Source organism: Camelus bactrianus, chromosome 14 (genome assembly GCF_048773025.1).
Source record: "Camelus bactrianus isolate YW-2024 breed Bactrian camel chromosome 14, ASM4877302v1, whole genome shotgun sequence".
Lineage (NCBI taxonomy): Eukaryota > Metazoa > Chordata > Mammalia > Artiodactyla > Camelidae > Camelus > Camelus bactrianus.
Window position 1 is genome coordinate 17,904,167 of NC_133552.1, and position 21,010 is coordinate 17,925,176.

General features: G+C 38.9%; 1 protein-coding gene across 1 annotated transcript in view; it reads right to left on the bottom strand.

The window, feature by feature from the left end:
• Window positions 1-1,262: 1,262 nt before the first annotated feature.
• Window positions 1,263-21,010, bottom strand: part of COG3 (component of oligomeric golgi complex 3) — a 53,843-nt gene continuing 34,095 nt past the window's right edge. Inside the window, exons 17-23 of the mRNA XM_010951388.3 lie at window positions 18,208-18,328; window positions 15,672-15,760; window positions 15,428-15,562; window positions 10,834-10,909; window positions 7,020-7,147; window positions 6,121-6,219; window positions 1,263-3,172 (exon numbers count right to left, since the gene is read on the bottom strand). Coding sequence (XP_010949690.3) covers window positions 3,143-3,172; window positions 6,121-6,219; window positions 7,020-7,147; window positions 10,834-10,909; window positions 15,428-15,562; window positions 15,672-15,760; window positions 18,208-18,328 — 678 coding nt within the window. The 3' untranslated portion in view covers window positions 1,263-3,142. The remainder of the gene's footprint in view (window positions 3,173-6,120; window positions 6,220-7,019; window positions 7,148-10,833; window positions 10,910-15,427; window positions 15,563-15,671; window positions 15,761-18,207; window positions 18,329-21,010) is intronic.

A 21,010-nucleotide genomic window follows, 5' to 3' on the forward strand; every position in this document is an offset into this window, starting at 1 on the left:
TGCTCAGTGTGCGCGGGGCCCCCTCCCTTACCAGTTGCTAGAGACAGAAGCTCCGGAGTCTGGTCTGGGCTACAAACAAATCCTCCCAAGCTTGCAGCGTGTCTCAGAGAATTGAGCCCGCTGGGGAATTGAAAGCACGTGTGTCCTTGAAGCAGACAAGCCTGGTCTGCTTCTTGGATGGTCTTGGAACCATCACCACCACCTGCTGGCTGTGCGGCCCTGGCCAAGGCAGTAAGCCCCTCTGGGACTCCAGTTTCCTTGTCTGTAACAGGAGGACAAGCAAGGAACACACCTCACGGAGTTACGGTGAGGAGGAATGGGGGTGGCCACGGTGGGCTCTCAGCTTACAGGGGGCTTAACCCACGTGGGCTCTGAGGTTCACCAGCCAGTTCCTCTCCCTGGTCTTTCTCCTTCCATAAAACCTAAACACGTGACTCCATTAATGCAGAGGTTGTCCACAGGTGGCCTCAAAGAGGCATTGTGTTTGGTCAGCCCCATTTTCAAATATTTTGTTGCCAACACTTATAAGGCACGCTCTTTCCAACCTCTCTTGTGGTTGCTGCTCTGTACAAATGTTATCAAAGACGGGACAGAAAACCCAGTGCCCAGGGGCTATTTCGTAAGGAAAAATGAGTCACCTCACAGGCTGCAGAGTAAGTAGTGAAAGCAGCCATCCGGGGACTATAAAACCTCAGCACCCCCTGGCCTGCATTCGTTTGCCAGAGCTGCCGTAACAAAGGACCACACCCTGGGTGGCTTGCACAACAGCAATTTATTGACTCACAGTCCTAGAGGCCGGAAGCCCACGACCAAGGGCCAGAGAAGGATGTGGTCAAGGCCCCTCTGCCAGCTTCTACCAGTACCTTTGTCTCGTGGCAGCATTAATTCAGTCTTCATGTGGCGTTTTCCCTGTGCATGTCTCTGCATCAAATTATCGTTCAACTAATGAAGCATTAAGAAGCTTCAAAAAATGTCTTTCTACAATAATCACCTTGCCAAAAGAATCCACAGAGTACAAGGAAAACGGGGGAAGGTGGGGTAACGCTGATGGAGTGTAATGAACTCAATAACCTGCTTGTGATACAACCTGTTAACGTTCTGCAAGATGACATCGCTGGGAGAAATCTGGTAACGGAACACGGGATCTCTCTGTATTACTGCTTACAACCGCATGTGAATCTACAGGTTGTCTCAATAAAAACTTCAGTTAAAAAAATTTTTTTTAAAGAACCCACACACATAATGGACCCATGAGGACAAGGTAGGAAGCAAAAATCTTTATTTAAAAAAAAATTCACATTTATTAAAAACAGCAATTTCTAGCCAAATAATATAAGGCATTTTAAGTTAATTATTTGAAAGTATGTACACTCTGTATAAGTAAATACTTGAAACTGTACAGATTTAAACAAACAGTCATTTAGCAAACAAACGGGATCACTATCACCTACTCAGCACTTTTGTCAGGTATTTGAGTGTTTCAGACATAAAAGATTCAAAACACAAGAATGAGTGCCGTCAAATATTTTTATCCTTAACAGACTCGCTCTGTACACCAAATCAGTCACAGTACTGTACAATAATCATGCCCTCATTTCTTTGGAAAGGCGATTAAAAATCAAATGTACATATAATATACAAAACTGGATATTTTACAGTTTATTTCATTAAACACATATTTAAAATAGTAAAAGTACATATAATCTTTCTAATTCACTCATTTCCTGTCAGAGAATGAATATGGACCCTCTTTACCTTTTAGTTTCCCAAGATCCAGAGTATTAAGCTCTGTCAAGCAACATCCATCACCAAGTTAAACCGAGCTGAAAAACAAGTGACCTGTTTAAAATGACAGGCGTCACGAGATGTACACACGGCGGGAGGAGAAATGCTAGTCGCACAGAACGAGGCCTGCTGGCTACCTTCCAGAACCCTTGTTAGCGTTCTATCTCTAAACTAGTGTCTGAATAACTCAAAATCCCTTGTGAACCAAAAAGCAGGTTACATTTACTGTAATATCAGAGGCAAAACCAAACCAATCCAAACAGGAAACAGGTATTTGTAGGAAAACTCATAGACGTGCATCATTTATCTGATAATCGCTGACACCCTGTGGTGGGCGGGTCTGAAGGGACGGGCGGTCTTCATCGCCCTCTCTGTTAGTAAAACACGTTCCGCAGTAGCAGGGCTGGCGCGGCACAGCCACTGTGAAGTACAGGACATGAAAGTGTTCACTTTTCAAAGAACCATGGAAACAGAAGGCAGTGTGCAGAAGGCAGGCAGCCCAACCTCCGTGCCAGGTGCACCATTCATCAGGCTTCCTTCTCTCCTTCCTGCGCCAGACTGAAGATGCCTTAATTGGTATTTCCCACTCACAAACACTGCCTATTGTACCGTGAAGATTCTCATTAAAGATACGACACATTTCTATCATGAGGAGGCTGCTGCTCCCTGCCTGCTTCTCAACGCCCTGCCCCTAAGCAATTCACGGAGTACAGATCCCGGGACTTTACGCCAGGTCCCTGCATCTTGAAACTCCCTCACATCAAACACACAGAAAGATAACACCCTGAATTCCCAGAAAAGCAGAGCGTGTTCTCAGAAGCATCCAATCTACTCCAAACTAAACTTCAAAGTGATAGGAGAAACATTACATTAAATAGAGTGCAAAGATAACATTTCTGGAAATAAAAAAATTAGTCACCATGGAATGCTCAGTGGTTAAAAAGATTGCAGTGTTTCACGCTTTAACAGACCTTTCTCTTAGCTTTCTAATTAGCTGTATTTCCATAAAGTTCTTCTTTGCACTATTTATTGTCACCTATTTTCATTGCACACTTTTTCTTAGAACCATTTCACTGAGTGCACACCATAACTTCCTCTTAACTTACACTGCTCGTGACCATTTAAATGAGGCAGTTATCAGCGCTCATAGGTTAATCTTTGGCATTTTGATATTTTTCAAAGGGAAACATCAATCATTTCACTCTTTGCTTCTATGTCATTCTGCGGTCAGCACTGAGCAGCACGCCGTGTGGTTCTCGGGACATCCTTCGTACAGTTCCCCGGGGGGTGCAGGCCGAGGGACACCTCAGCCCGCTCCCACCAGACAGGCCTTTTACACACAGCCCGACAGGCCTGGTTACTTGGAAACTGACAGCAGGAGGTTCAGCTGAAAAGCAAAGAGAAGGCTATGTTAGTTCTGCTGCAGAATACCATACTCAAGAAAACTATTTAGATTCTCAAAAACAGAATGAGAGGGAAAGTCCAAGATTTGTAAGAGACCAGTAAACATGGCTGCAAGGTGTAAACTGGACCTGCAATGCTGGTCTGATTTCTGAAGCAGCCTCTGGGCGCGGCACATCGTGGAGGCCCGTGGGGAGTCACACCCCATCACAAACCTAGGCCCTCGACTCACTTAGAATCCAGTGAGGAAGACAGAAAAAAAAAACCACACACCAACAATGACAAATTAAATAATCAATCTCACCTTTTCCTACGCAGAGTGTGTTTTGGGGAGAATCGTACATAAGCTGAATTCTTTAAATGAATTCCCCTCCTACCCGGCTGCCCCCAAGGACGAGCCTCCCCTGCAGCCTCCTCAAGTGATAGGAGTTTCTCTTCCACACGCCTGGAGGTGGGATCAGAGGCCCCCCCCGTTCCTCACTGGCATTTCCAGCCCATTCTCCTTCCCTGTCGCAGCACCTTCCGCAGCTTTCCTGGTCCTGGTATCAGACCATGCCAGGCTTCACTCCTCTATCTGTGACCCCTTGGCCATCAGCCTGCCCCGCATTTCGGGCAGATCTCAGAGCATGATCACTCTTTTCTGCAACTACTCCTGCAGGAATTCTTGATGATTTCAACATCCAGACAGATAACACTTCCAGTGTGGAGGTCTCTCAGTCCTGCGGCTCCTTTCCTCCCACAATCTCATCTTCCATCACCCACGTCAGCCAGCCATGCATGGAGACACCCTCACCCTCGTGACCCTGACTGCAGCCCCTCCGTCAAGCATCTCACTCTTTGATCACAACGTCTTCCCAGCTCATCCTCTCCTCCTCCAACTCCAGTGACACTCTGACTCCGCCAGGCCTAGAACCCACGGTTCCTCCTACCTCTTCACACTCTTCCCTCAGCTCCCTCTTGCTCCTCGTCCGCTCAAGTTCTGTGGCAATGATTTAAATCACTCCCTTCTTTAAACACTTATCTGTCCTGCCCCCACGCCCCTCCCCCTGGTCCCTACTGGCAAAACCACAGTCCTGATGACTACAACCCTCCAGCCACCCTGCATCGACCTTCACACAACCGTGACTGGAGAAAACAAATGAGACAACTATGTTGAATGGTCTCTCTTGGGCTCATAACCACGGAACTCAACAGAACCCTCCTTCCAAATCTCTAGCACCTTTCACTCTCAGTAATAACCATGCTTCCTGGTTCAAATAAGAGCGCCCGGGAGCTCCCACCACACCCATCAGCTCCCTGCATGTGCGCCCACATACCTTGCCTTCTCCCCTCTTCCCACGCTGAACCCCGCAGGCATCCAGCAAAGGCCCCACCCTCCAATTGCCCCTGAGATCCCACCCCCACTTCTCTTCTCAGGAACATTTTCCCAGCAGCAATTTTCCCCTCAATTTAGATCTTCCCCATGAATACACAAACATGCATTCCCTCAACTTAAAAAAAAAAAAAAAAGGAAGGGTAATCCAATAACAAATACAAGTAACTATCTAAGGAGGAGAGAGGGGAAGGCTGGAGGGACTAGAAAAGGAAGCAAGACTCCTTCAAATTCACCTTGTTCCATAATTCTGACTCGGGAACCATGTGAATATCTTATATAATTAAAAACAAAATTAAATCAAAACAAGAGGGGAAAATCTCTAACTACTGAAAACAAACCCAACTATGTATCAAGTTAATGGCATAATTACATAGAATATAATCACTGCAAATGACTTAGAAAAAAGGATCTTGACCGTACATCCCTAGAACTACAGAGACAGTTTATCTTTTTAAAATATGACCCCCAGAGCCATCCAAAGACACACGCACAGCCAAGAGGGAGAATGAAGCCCTGATACACACTGCAACACAGATAAGCCTTGAAAACATTATGCTGCTAGAAAGAAGCCAGTCATGAAGGCCATGTACAGTACAATCGCACCTGATGAGCTGCCCAGGACAGGCAAATCCAGAGGCCACAGCAGATGAGCAGAAGGCAGGTGTGTGCGCGCGTGTGCGCGTGTGTGGAATCTGCTAATAACAGGTAGGGATTTCTTTTGGGGGATGAAAATGTTCTGGAATTAGACAGTGGTGATGGCTGAACAATGCGGTGAATGTACTAAAAACCACTGAATTGTCCACTTTAAAAGGGGGAATTTTATGGCATATGAATTATATCTCAATTTAAAAATGACCCTATTTCTCCTCCAGCTACCACCCCACTTCCCCTCTCCCCATGTAGTAAAACTCCTCCGAAGACTCACCACAGTCCCTGCCTCCGGGTTCCCTCTCCGCAGGCTGCACCCACTCCACTAGCTCTCACCACCCTGACCACACGCTAACCTCCAGCACTAAACCAAACTTAAAACCGGAAATAAAACACCCTCCACGGCACCAGCCTACTCCTACTCAATAAAACACTTGCCGACTGAACTGAATAAATGAGTAACAGTAAACACAGACCGAGCTCTCTATTTAGTTTCTTTTAATTTAAGAAGAGAGAAAACAAAAACACTGCTCTCTGGGATCTATCTGAATCCCTCAAATAACTTCCATTTTTTTTTTTTTTCATTTGAAACATGTTCCACTACCATGCACGTTGCAAACAAATTATTCAGCAATCTAAGGATCACTATTTGAATCTTTCACAAATGGCTTATTCATCTTAAACACAGCAACCTTCAATGTCAGAAAACATTAAAAAGCAATTAAAAATTCTAAAGACATCAACAAATATTTGAGAGAGCAATTCAAAGCTTGAACTCTTGCTCTTCAAAATAAAACAATGTACAATTTTTAAAATTACATCCAAAAACATGGTTACTCAGAGACATGATCTATTCAAGTACAATAACTAAGAGGTTATAAAAGTAACAGAATCTTCAGACTATGGATTACCTGTTCCATAGAAGGACAAGCAATGATCTGGATATCTTCAGGGCTGAACTCTTCCTTTAACAAAACATGGAACTTCTGGAAAATCTGCTGAATGTTATTCTTAGAAAGAAGAGGCAATCATGTTACACGAGTCACAGAAAACATATGCAGTCGCCTCAGACACGAAGCACTAATAATGTTAAATCTTACTATTTGCCAAAACAAGTAGAGGAAATGTATCTTCCGTGGAGTTACCAAACACTTGTAATTTACACTAAATATTTCACAGGCTAGCACAACCTAAGACTTATCAGATAGTACTTCCTAAAAAAACTAAACTCTAGCAAGCTCTGTCCCCAACAGAGAATAATACGAGTCTTCAGCAGCAATTCCTTACACAAAAGATAATAAAGTTCCAGACACATAAAATGTACTTTAAAAATCAACCAACACCGTGTGAGCTCAACACAGCACTGGAAGCTATGAGCACTAAATTGGCCTTGACATTTAATTCCTCGGTGGCCACTGCTAGCCATTTATTTCCACTGCTCACCAGTAAAATGGGGCATAATTCTTGAAATGCTGTTCTCTCAAGTGTTGGGCCACATCTAATGTGAAAGTCTGATTACTTATTTATTTATTATTAATTTCTACTTGTAGGTAGAAATTACCTTTGTGCCAAAGGTAATGGAAATTAAGGAAAAGGAAATTAAGATAAAGTGAGGGTAGGGGAAAAAAAAGATACAATCAGATGGATGTAAGCTTTGTAAGTCTTTCAAGAATCACGGTGATTTTTAATCAACTGCACTAGAAGAGCACACCAACATTTCAAAATGTTTACAGGAAGAGAAAGATGGTAGACAAGGCAAGAACACGTGAAGAGACTGCCCAACCCTCACGCAGATTATCACAATACTCACCCTAACAGGTTTAAAAAGGATGAACTCAGTATCTTTGTTGGATAGGTACAATGACATACTTCTCAATGTCAGGGGCAGCTTTGCTTTTATTGTCTTGTAGGCACTTGCCACAAGGTCACCAACCTTTGCTGGAAAGAAATTAACCTCGTTAGTGTCACAAAGAAAAAGAGAAGAAACATTTCCATTTTAATTCAGAGGGGAATAAAAGGAGAAGAAAATAGCAAAATAAAACACTCTTTATTTCCCCAAAGAATTTCTTTCACTTGTTTATTTATCAAGTTTAATCATAAGCCCTATAAACATTTATTAAATTTCTACTATATACAAAATTCTAATCCTAAGGGATAGGGCAACAAAAGAATTCCCCTAGCATGGCTCAGGACACTCAGGGGCTGTAATACGGTACCTTTGGAATCTGGAGAAAGAGGTAAGGTAAAATAAAAAGTCATTTGCAGTGAGACACTGGTAAGAATTACTTTATAATGAATGAGCTTATTCATTTGCAGAACCAACTCACAGTAAGAGATGCTGTCTTATGAGATCATTCAGAAAATACCCACACATACTTAATGGGAACTAAAAATCCATTTGTACATTCTTATACTGTATTATCAGAAAGGGAATAGAATTCCAGAAAATTGGAATTGAAATAATTAGTAGCCCAGGTGTGCATCTGAAAAGACGTGCAAATGGAAAAGAAGAGCAGTAATCTGTATGAAGTATTTAAAAGAAGAAATTACCTAGAAAGCTATAAAGGAAAAGACTGATAATTTCAAAGATGCTCAAACTCACTCATAATTAAAGAAATGCATATTAAAACAACTGAGATATTTCAGATTGGTAAAAATTACTAAGACTGTGAATATCCTTATTTGGCAGGGGTGTAGGGAACAGGTACCCTCATCCACTGTTGATGGGAGTATAAACTGGTTCAACCTCTTTGAAGGGATATTAGGCAATGTCTAGCAAAACTGAAAATACATGTACTCTTTCACTTAACACTTCTACTGCTCGGTAGAGCTGAATATTCTGGCACAGAAAGGGCTCCTAGATGTGGAATTAAAAAAAAAAAGCAAGGGATATAGTATAATTGTATTTGTATAACATGCCTCAAGTCCATATATGCTAGTACATCCATAAATAATTTGGGGAAAGCAACCATTAATAGTGGTTACCTTTGAGACGACTAGTTAGTTCTGAGGTGGAGAATAGAATTACTCCTCATTTTATACTTTTCTACAGTTCAAATTTAATATCATGTTAAAAAAACATTCGTTTTAATTGAGGAGGGTTGTGGTAGAGCAGGGTAAGAAGGTGCAGATGCTCTCAAGAAGAAAGAAACAATCTAAGAATTGCTTCCTTTTCATAAACAAAAGAAAACTCCTTTTGAGACAATGAATTCCACAGGCTGTGGTCCTATCATCACTGACACTTCAGGGATCAGTAGGTCAGTCTTCAGAGCCCTTCATGTTTAAAAGTTACGTGTGGAGACTGCTAGTAAAATATCCTAATTCTTAAAAGGTACACTTCTCAGAGTAAATTAAACTGGCGTTCTAACTTATAACTCCATCTCCTGTGAGTTTATCATGAAATGGCCCTGAATGTAATCAAGTCTGCATGAACCAGTAACCCTGCTTTTCCAGGGGCCCAAGACAAGTTCCTAGATTGTTCCCGGTGCTCCCACCCCAAAGGCCCAAAAACTTTTGACATTTAAGTGTGGGCTTCTCATATTACAGATCAAGAAAAAGCAACTCCATAGCTCCCTGTGGCTAAATGGCTCAACGGGACAGAAGATACAACAACGAGGTAAACTGAAGTGTCACTGCTACAATCACCAGGATCTCCTTGCTTAGAAAGAAATGAAATGGGTTACATGACAAACAGCAAGCCCTACTTCATCCAGGCCTTGTGTCAGCCTGCTTTCATCTACTCCTACTTTCTAACAACAACTCTAGCAATGCTTAAGAGCACAACACACCCACCAGCGGGAGTTCTACTAGGGTTCCACTTGAGAAGATGACAGCCCCTGTTTTGAGTGAAAGAGGATCTTTCCAAAGGGGAAAGAAAATACATTAATTATGCATCAAGCCCCTGGGCTTTGCTGTGCTAACTACGCCTATGCCAATTCGGTGGTTTCTACCTATTTTAAGAAAGATTTATTGCACCCAAGAGTTTCATTTACACGAACACTTGAAATAAAATCAGTTATGTCCAAGCTCTATAAGTGGCTGAAACCTTGAGCCAAAAGCCCAATTAATCCAAAGATGATCAGAATTCCTTCTAGAATCAATGCTGAGTTACGGACCAACAAGCCTGCTCCTGACCCTGAGGGGTCAGAATAAGTGGTCACCACCAGGCTGTGGTTAGAATTTCTAATATACGTCCAGTACTGTCTGTCCTTTAGTAAAATGGTGGAGATTTCAATCTCATACATGTACAAAGGCTTAAACTAATAAAGATAGTGTAACATTTACTGTCTCCACCACAGTAAACAGAAGGCCTATTAAGCATGTCACAGATTTTATTTACAAAGAAGCAAATCAATGCAAACCTATACTGACACCATCAAAGTTCACATGACAAACTTTTGCGTAAAATTCTCCCTTCCATTCAAATACAAGTGGTAATTCTCCACATTTATCTATCTTCCTAAGAGACACATAGCTATTCTTACAATTTCTTTGCTCTACTTAATCTTCAAATTAACCTGAGGCATCAATAATAATAACTGAAAATTTTAGAATGGCCCCAATTCTTTTTCCCAAAAGAAATAAATACCTGGCAGACATATATTCTTCCACTATGGAAAATCAGTCAAGTTAAAAACCTAATTCCAGTTTAGGTGCCTGTAGACAATTTTCTATGACTAAGCCAGAATCATTCTTTGGATCTCTCTATGAGCAAAAAGCTTCCCTATCAACTTGGACACAATTTAACCATAATTAAAACACTAATTCTTTTGCCATCTTGCCTTTCCAGTTTCAAAAAATCTCTGTCACAATATGGGCCAGGGAATGGCCAGAAATACTAACAAAATGATTTATTCTGGCTTAATGGCAACTTAAAATGTCACAAAATGTACCAAAAATAACCCACAAAACTAGTCGTGATTTTCAGTGTCTAATGTCTAATGCCAAAGAAGGAAAGAAAAAAAAAAAAAAGAACCTAGCACAAAAAAATTTACATTTAGGAAAGAGTTAGGACTGGAAACATCTCAAGCCTTTCTGCCAATTACATGATGATATTACCTGCCAACTGCCAACTGATATCATAATTTTTCTGATAGCACATTTTTTATATAATTTTTTCCAAACACTCTAAAACATTAAAGAGGATGTAACTTGCATAAAATGTAATGTGTCCAATATTTCTTCATATAATATTTGAAAACAGTAGCATCCCCTATAATTTCAGACTATCAAACACAGTTTTCACCACAGTTCTCAGACGATGAAAAGCAGGTATACAGAAACCAGCAGACTCGAAAGTGTTTCCACCTAAGCCACATTTTATTTTTAACCCTATGTGTGTGTGTATGTATATATGTATGTATGTATACACACACACACACACACACACACACACACACACACACACACACATATGTAGTTTTTATTTCTTCTTCCTTGGAATGCTTGTTGAAACGCAGGTAGTGTTGACAAATTAAGACCTGTCAGCTCCAAACTGAATCATGCATTAACCTAAACCACAGCAGGGGTAGGAAACCAACGCTAAGCTATTAAAGCAGGACTATATAAATGCAAATTAACTGGCATCCTAAAGAAAAAAATCCCAAATAGTAAAATGTGGATACCTGGTTGTGCCCAAGGCTGCTGAGAGAGAGTATACTTGGGTCCTCCCTGACTGGCCATTGTTTTTAATGCGGAAACCTAGCAGAGGAAATAAAAAGTTTCATTTCACTGATGACAAATTAAACTAGTACTGCTCTCATAGGATACACCATTTAAACCTGTGAAAACATAATGATAATCAAATGTGCAGCCCTGAAAGAAATCCATCATATCTCTCAGTCCTTTACAACTAATAAAATATTTCAGCAAAACTTCTTTTGTGATTTCAAGGCAGATGTTGTTTTGCAAAACAAATGAAAAACAAAACAAAACAAAACAAAGCATACCAATATCCCAAGGCATTCTGCCTGAAACATTTCAGTGTAGGAAGACAAGAACGAAGACAGAGAAACATCAACACAAAACAGCCCTCTAAGTAGACGTTGAGGTTAACATTAAATTATTACTGTATAGTATTATAAAAATGTCACAGCAGCAGGACAAAATCTCCTTTATATGCCTAGAGGGTTCTTTTCTTCATTATAAGCAGAGAGAATGTTATTTAAGGGAAAAAAAAACAACAGACTTTCAGATAGCATCAAAGTGCACATTTGCCCAACCAGTGCTACAGGTACAGAACCGGATGCCCACCCTCTATTCACCTTTCTCTTCATCCCTCAGCATCAGTACAGGGAAGTAAAATCAAGAAAGTACATTTTGTTTCTTGGACAAGAATGTTCTTAATATGGCAAATTACAGTGGGGCTAAGGTGTAGCCAGGGAGAGTGAAGGACAGAAACAATATAAAACATTAAAAAAAAAAAAGATTGCTAGGTGCCAAAAGTCCAGGCCATGACCTTGGCCTCACTAGATAGTCTCATTAGGAAAACTTGAGCACCAACTCTTTAGATTTCTCATAAAGAAGGCCACACTAATATTTAGGCAGAGGATGGGCACAGACAGGATATAATGTTAACTCAGCCCTCTTCAGCCCTCTCTCTGTTTCTACCAAGTTCATATTCCTGGACCACCCTAGACTTTTGCTCATGTTGCCATGTGTATAAAATCAGCCCTTTTCTACTGTCACTCAGTTCCTCTCTTTGTCTATTTTTTATTGTGAGATGCAGCTTTTAAAAGTGAGTCAAACATACAAGTACAGATAATGCTAAAAAAAAAATCATGTTTAGTATGTACTATCCCATATATTTCCCAGTGTAAATATATAAACACACTAATGTGTCTACATTTACAAAAATAGGAACACAGTGCCCTGAAAACTTTTTTCTAAATCTAAATCCTGGCCATTTTTCTGTATCCAGCAGTTATGTTTTAATAGTAATGGCTGCCTGTTAGTCCACTGATTGCTCCAGAATTTAACCAATTTCATAGTAACATATACTGTATATGGTATTTTTATATCAAAAGCAAATACAGACTTGTATGTTCATCTCAATTTACTATCTAGATAATTTCCTTATCTTTAAGTTAAGCCTCAAGGAGCATTTTCTTCGAAAGGTTTAGCCCCACCTTTTTAAAAAAAAAAACCCTACAGGATAAAGACAGATCATTGTCTATAATGACACTGCTGTACACATCTTAATGTCTACATAATTTTCTATCTTGATTTCCCATTAGGTTATAACTCCTTGAGAACAGAAATTAAATTTATAGGTCAAATTCTATTACACAAACTATGTCTCAAGAAAAAAAAATTAAATTTATAGTGTTGCTGAGGAAATTAGTAACTTCAGAGGGAACATTAAAAATAAACTTGCAATACTTTAGCAAATTGCTTGAGAGGAAGTGATATTGCTAAATACAAGTCTGCATAAACTTGTCCCACCTGGGGAAACACTTTGAGCTTAGCTATAAACTTGAAATCATACTTCCTTTAAAATGTTTTCATTTAGACTTTTTGCTAATGCAAAATCTTCACTTCAAACTTATATTTTACTATAAAATAACATTTCTGTTGCACTTACATATGAGATTGTCTTTTGGTCCTCATGATAACCTTAAGTGGGGAGGAAGGGTGTGATGGCTATCTCCACTGCAGAGCTTAGAAAACCGAGGCTTGGAGAAACTAAGAGACTGCCTACCATTCTAGGCAGGAGGTGCGGAAGGCGGTCCAGAGCTCAGCTTTCGTGGCTCAAAATGCTATGCTCCTTCAACTACACCCATGACTATTCCAAGCCCTACTTGTGAGATTATTTCAAGCAATATTGTATGATGAAATTCTAAAACAATAAAAAAAAACAACAGCTTTATAAATATCTGACTGAAATGTTTTAATATGAACCTCTGCTCCTAACACTTAGAGAACAGTATTACACTCCCTAGGGCTGTTCAAATACTGAGAGAAAAGGTTATTTTTCAAGGAGCAGAAAATAAGGCAATAGTTCTTCTTATATTGTTCTCAAGAAATTTCATTAACTGTGCCAAAAAATCAGGAAGGGTATTTACACCAGGCAGATTAAGCTGTGGTAGAAATGTTTACCTCGTGTATAATGGGTCACTCTGCAAAACTTGAGCTTCTAACTTTAGCTTTAGTCTGTGAAATGAAGATGTTCTACTTACTCCAGGTAACAGGAATGTCATGAGAACTAATGAAAACAAAGTATCTCAACAGAGAAAGCCCGAGGAAGGAGCTACGTAAATCAAAGAAGGCGATTCACAACAAGTGAAAGGGCACCAGAATCACATCTGGAGTCTTAGGGCTCAAACACAAGTCTTCTGACAACCTAAGAGTGTCCTCTACACACTCTGACACTTCGTTTTATTATGCAAACCATGTATACTTTAAAAATCAGTCCAAACTTAGAAACAAGCTGAGGACATTTTGTTGGTAAGGCTTACACCCAAAGAGTAAGTACTAAGACCTACAAGCACACACCCAAATGGAAGGTAAAAACTGTTTCCTTCCAGCACCTATGGATGCTGGTTTTCCTGCAATCATTTATCAAGGTACAAGAACCGGCTGCCTTAAAATGCCAACTATAATAAAAGGGGTATACGATTCTGCACTTGCAGAATTACCTTTAAAGAAAATCATTTTAAACTTTTAAAATCATTTATTCTGTTTCTGCTGTGCAGAATACTAGTAATATTGACCAGGTGAAAAGTGAAAAACGTTTGGAGAAAAACGTTTGTTCAGAGTCTTCCAAATGCACAATTACAGAGTCATACCAAATTTACCAAGCTTATGCTAAGGTCAATTTGGACAACTGCATCAGTGAATTTTCATTCTCTTGGCTTCTAGAAGAACTGTGCTTTTCTAGAAAACCCCTTTAATCCTAGATTCCTTTATAACCAACTTGCTTCTATCAGAAGATTTGTTCTGCTGCTGTTATTGGAGAAAATTCATCTAAGATATTTCCCACCAGTACTAATGTGGATGCCCTCCCAAAAATACATACTACAATCTACACACTGGTTTTCCATGAGGATAATTTCAGTAAAAACTATAATGACTTATTTGTAACTTATAAACTATCAATATTTGTACCCTTTTTAAGAAAATCAAAACCTAGTAGAAAATATTTCCACCACCCTCCTTTTAAATTTATGTAGTAGGGAAAAAACACACATACACATATTCCAAATACCTCATGAATGGACTAAAATCCAGTAAACAAGTAATGTACCCCAATGATAAACAAAGGAACAGTTTGTTCTAACATTTCTATATTTACTTTTTTGGGGGTATCATTTATAATTTTTAAAAGCTAGTATCTATCATCTGTCTGTATGACAGGACCTAGCAACAAGTTACTGATGGACAATTTCCTTTGCTGCCTCTTGTCATTCCATGGATATGGTACACTTTGTCTCCCCAGCTAAGACTTAGATAAGTAAATCTGAGAAGAAAGACTGTCAAATTCTTATTCTTTTTTAATGTCCTTTAACACAAATCTGGACAGACAGTAGAGGCTTAATAAATGAAAGTTTATTTCAAGACTTTCTAAACATCTTTATGAGGTAATCCTTAGTAACACCACTTATTTTTTTTAAATGGTTATGTTGAAACAGGAAAGTCAAAACCACCATGATCTGATTTTTTCATTGCTGGTATTTGACAGTTGATGGCTTTTAGATAGGAGACAGAAAGACAGACTATTATAAATCCATGTATCTGGTGATTAACAATGCCATGATGTAAAACCTTCAATTCTCAATTATCTATACAAAATGAAAGGATGGGATAGTACGTAAAACTAAGAGGAAAAATAAATCACCCATTTAAGTAACAGGAGAAACCCTAACAGATAGGACTATGATTACCACCATGCAGGTCCTGATCCAGGGAAAGTTGGAGTCCCAGACCACATGCAGATACCTACTATGTGGATAAAGAGAGCAGAGCTAACTGGAGGTCTGCTGTAACTAGCTTTGCAACATCTGCACACTTTCTCTTTAAAACTGAAAAACTCTGCAAGCATATCTAAAAGTCCAAACCAGAAAGCTTCCATAATCAGAAACAAGGTGATTTCTTAGACAGAATCATTAAGATGTGTGTTTTCCTATCTCCTTCTGCCAGAGTTTTCACAAAAGCGTAATTCAAAATGAAATCTAGAGAAGAATTCAAAATCACTTTACCAGACATCACCAGGGTCTATACCTTTGTCATGAATTCCTCCAGCTGCTCTATAAACAGCGTGGTCTGCTGCTGAATAAACTGCTCACAGGCTGATTTCAGATGACGATCTACATCTTTCTTAGAATCAAGATAATGTTCTCTGATCTCAGGAGTACCCTTAAAAAGAAGATAACAATTTCCTCCTGTTTTTATGTGCCTAGAAATTACCAGACATGTAAAGAATGTCGTTTATCTCCCACCACCAAGGAAACAGACTCCGTCTCACCTCCAACAAGAACTCTATCAAGGCATTGTTGCTATTCAGCCTAAAAAATCTTGGAACAGTCATAGGATTCAGGATTTTAAATGCTGCATCTGTGAAACAAAATTACTCATCCAGTGAACATGTACAGTTTCAACAGAAAAGCTGAGTTACTATTTCAGTGTGTGAACATACGCTAGTTCTCTACAGCGCGAAGCAAGAGCGCTTTTATTTTCACCAGCTCACCTCCATGAGTGGGTGAGGTTAGTGCCAGTGATGGCTACAGAACTCACACATGATTATTTGCTAGTAGTCAGAAATGCAAAATGACTATTAATCTCAACTGTTCATTCAGAAAAAAAGGAAAAAGGATAAATGGTAATCAATACCTTAAAATTTCATTGCTTTACTTTCATGATGACAAATAGGTTTAAAAAAAGTAATTCATATACTTACCCAGCTGCTTTTGTTTAAGATCCAGCTGGCACAGAAATTTACTCACATTTGAAGCAGAGTAAGTAAACTAATGTGTCAGCCAGAAAGAAAACACCAAAAGGACATATTTACCCCTTAACCTCCAGACTAACTAGAATCTATGCAAAGTACTAACAGGTCTCATTGATGTTCAAATGCAATAAGATATAACATTAGTCATGAGAGGTTAGAGGCTTAAAAGTAAAGATAGCAAATATTATTAAGGGATAGAAAAGACCATTTCTTTGCTTTGCCTTGCCAGGCTGGAGAAAGCAAAGCATGAAATGCTTCCAACCTTGGTTTTACAAGTACACACCATGTCGTACTTACTGGCTTGACCCTGATCTTGCTGGAAAAAAACTCTCTATTAGATTCAGGGTATTCAGAGTAAAGCTTTAGTAAATGGCTCTTTGTTTCTGTTGTCTTTTCTACAAGACGCATGAAAAACTGTAGGTGACTGAATGGTAGGGTTACATAAGCTTCATAATGTTTTAGGGAAAACAATACTTCCAACCAAAATTTGCCGAAAGTTTAGAGTATTTCATTTTCTCACTCCTCAGGGGCTCTGTAGTAGAATGAAGCAGCAACAAATTATGAATTAGAAAAAACATGAAAGAAAATAGATCAGCCGTGCTTTATTCCATCACTTAAATAAAGGACGGACGACAGTGCCTGGCATTCTTCAAGGCAGAGCACCATCCCACTGAACACTGAAAGGAAAGCGGGAAACCAACGAGAATGGCTGGGCGATGGAAGCCTCTGATAAGAATAAGCTCTAAAAACATGACACATTCTATAAAGGCAAAGGCCAGGAAATCTGGCTGCTGTAAAAAAGAAAAAAAGAAAAAAAAGATTACAAAGCATGTGAATAGCACACAGGCTTACTATCCAAATTCCACCAGAACCAAAAGGTATTCTCTGCAGTGAAAAGGAAAGCGTGTTAGAAAGAGAAAAAGAATAAGCTGTTTTAATATGACTCATGATGAGACCACTCTGGCTCTCAGGTGAGTTAAATCGAGCCTACTATTTTGTAAGCACAGTCATTAGGAAAGTAACAATCCAGCCCCCTTGGAAATCCCACTTTTGGAGTTCCTCTAAACCACAGAATACAGAAAATAACCTGAGTGACTATGAATTTTCTTAATTCCCCCAATTCATAAGAGAGAAATTCATTCATTTTAAATGGATGGTTTAAGGCGTGAGAGCTTAATTCTCTTGGGAATGGTTAAGAAAAATTAAAGTTAAGATACATTTCTAAGTAATGAAGGGAGACGGACAGTTATGGTGTATCCTTAACTGCTTAAGATCAACATCTTAGAAAATGACTACTTTGATCTTTTAGAAGTCAGATTCAGAAACTTACTTCAGTCAGAAACAAATCATTAGGATGGATGAAGCATCCTTCTCAAGACGATTCAATGCCTGTTACCCACTCAAAGATCCTGTCTACAGGATTACTTAACCACCAGCTGATTTAATAATACAATTTAAGCTTATTTAAGCACGTTAATAATATATATTCTTGTTCATTTTCATTCTTAATGATCTTGATAATCTGGTGAAAGCATCATGACAAGTTGATTCTGCTCATCTGACCAGGGGTAGGAAAGCTAAAACATGTATCTAAGATCATAAGAGCCAGGAAATGATGGGCCAGGAATAGACCCTGACTCTTTCAGACTCTTAGATTAGTACTCTTCCTGTTTTACATAGCTGGCTTCCTGAGTTTCTACAAACTGACAAACTCAACTCAGTGTTTAGAATCACTCCAGTTAGCTGACACTCTGAGTAGTTATTATACTGATTTTTTATTTTTTAACTGGTTATGGTAATAGATGGCAGAGTCTAAAAGAGGTAATACTGTGTTACAAGTTGAAATGCTCAGATACAGTTCCCTTCATAAAGAAATACAGCAAGTTAGATGTAATAAGGATGTTGCCCAGCTTAGTATGAACAAGAAACATGCTTAGCAAGCACAGCATGCAAAAAAAAATTGCAGATGAACATAAAATAAACCTATAACCTGTGCTGACACATTTGGACAGGTCAAACACACCCAACTGTGTCAGTCAGGACATTAAAGTACCTCTAGTTTTCTTGAGGTCCAGGGAAATTTCCTTAATGGTGAATTCAGTGTGAAATGGAGCAATTTGTTCACGAAGAATCAAAAGGTGCTTTATTAAGAAAAGTTGTCCATCAATCGGAGTCTAAATTATAAGATAAGAAAAATGGGTATTATCACAGATTAAATAAAAACAGGAGCACATAAAACATACACATTATCAATCAACATTTATCTCTCTGGGTCAATGGCCCTTAACCTAACTATACAGTACCAATACTCTCTTGCTATGCAAGGAACTCTCCCCATATTTCCATGTTAGAATTACCTGGAAAAATCTTGCTTCAGATCCTTACTAACTCTATCACATGCTCTACTTAGTAAATCCAAGGAAGTAAATCAAACGGTTGCAAAGCAACATATTTAGAAGGAGAAGTCAAATCTATCCTAAGTTGGTGCAGGGACAGAAGAGATGCTGTGGCCCAACGCCAGCAGAGAGCAGGAAGTGAAAGCTCCAAGTGCGAGCACGGTTCTGCCCTCCCACGGCTTTCTGGTTTCTCTCAGTAACTTGGCTTTCACTCTTTGGTCAAAGTAGTTTCAATATCCAGAATATCAGAAACATTCGTATTTATACAAAAGTACAAAAGGAGTCAACAAATATAAAATGATTTGGGGTTACTATTTTGGATTTTCCAGCCAGTAACAGAGCACTGACTACCCAGAGCCTCTGGGAGTCACTGCATTTCCCTCTGTCCTCTCAGGACGCATCCACAAGAGTCCTGTGACTCAAGCTTAGTTCTCAAAGCTCTGACCCAGTCCCGAAACTGTGAATAATCATAGCTCTCATTTCAGAAAAGAGACTGTATATTAAGAGAGCAAAGCTGTGTTTGCTGTGCTAATCAAGACAGAATCTTACTTGGAAAATATTTTCAATGAAATTATACTGCATTAGGAAAAAAATAAAGCTGTCCTTGTAAGCAATACAGGCATACCTCAGAGATATTTTGGGTTCAGTTTCAGACCACTGCAATCAAATGATTACTGCAACATAGCAATTCACAGGAATCTTTTGGTTTCCCAGTGCACACAAGTTACATTTACACCATTCTGCAGTCTATTAAGTGTAATAATCTTTTTGCAATAGTAACATCAAAGATCTGATCAGCGATCACCATACCAAATATAGTAATAATGAAAAAGTTTGAAATATTAAGAGAATTACCAAAATGTGACACAGAGACACTAAGTGAACAAATGCTTTTGGAAAAATGGCGCCAATAGACTTGTTCCGTGCAGGGTTGCCACAACCTTCAATTTGTTATTAAAAAAAAAAAAAAAAAAAAAAAAAGCAGTATGTACAGAGCGCAATAAAGTGAAGCATATAAAATGAGGTGTGCCTGTATAAACTTTAACGAGGTTATTAAGATGATTCCCTTCTGGTCTCTCTTCCTCCCTCTAAATATACACACAATCAATGTACGTAAGTATGACTTATATGATGGAAACTCACTTGGCACTCTGGAACACAGAGCATTAGATAAGCAGAAATGCTACACATTTTGAGTGCTTGCTCTATTTTTAAAAGAACAACTCCAATGGGGTAAAATAGTATAAGACAGATTTAATTTACTTTACTGAAGCTGTTGTAATCCAGCAGATAGTATCATGCTAGTTGACTGATACACTAGGTGCTCAACTTAAGTATGTAAGAACAATTTCTTGCCTTAAGAAATTCTAAGACATTAAACCATTTTCACTGATCACTGTTTAAAAAGTCTGAAAGTCAAAAAGCACACGAGCTCAGCCATGAAAATAAATTTGCTAATTCTTAACAAATTGAGGGCTTCTTCATACATACTTAAACCTCTTATAATATGTAGGAAACAATTAGGTAAAAAAAGAGTGGCCTTATAGGCAATGAGGACAAAAGACTAATCAAAAGGCTTTTCACTCCTCCCTTTAAAAAGAGGACAGTGGTACAAAAGGACATAAGTATATGAAATTTTTCTCTTAATTAGGTCATTTTTTCCCACTAATAATCTAAGAAATACACGCTCACTGTAGAAAATCTGGAAAATATAGGAAAGTGTAAGGAAAAGAAAGAAAAATCACCCATAGTCATGTAAAAGCTTTCCCCATTACTTTTTTTTAATGCGTATGTTCACTACATAAAGTCACAGTGTAGTGATTTGTATCCCTCTTTTTTCTTTTTTTTTTTTTTGCCTTAACATATTTTAGTTAAATTTTATCGTTTCATTTTTAAAAAATTTAATGACTGGGTAATATATTAGGCACATGTTTCCTAAATTCACCTCTCATAAAAAAATGTGAAAGCTCAGACTTGGAAATACTCTTTAAAGTTCAATCTGCCTGTCTGTATCTTAGCCTTCCATCCTCTTCTAGTCCCCATATCAAAATTTCATTTCAACTCTCGATTCCACAAATGAGAGAATACAGTGGTCACAGACAAAGGTAGAGCCTTTCTAGCAAGAGGATCTCAGCTAAATTCTTTTATGAGGTTTTTGTTTTGTTTCGTTTTTCAGTTTATCTAAAGCCTAGAAATTAGAAACCAACTTTGTAAATATGGAAGTCCAGAAAGGTTCACAAGGTTTGAAAACTCCCAGTAGCTATGGAATTCTGGCTGGAAACAGACCCCAATGCTTCCTTCCTATAGGCAACAGGTATTTTTAAGCCGAGAGTTAAGCAGAGCAACAGTCTGAATCATGCTGTACTTCTTGAGGAAGAAAACCTCAGCGGTCATGGAAGAACAAGGGCCAGCAACTTTTAGGCCCAGATCCCTTCTTGATTAAAAACTTTAAGTCCCAAA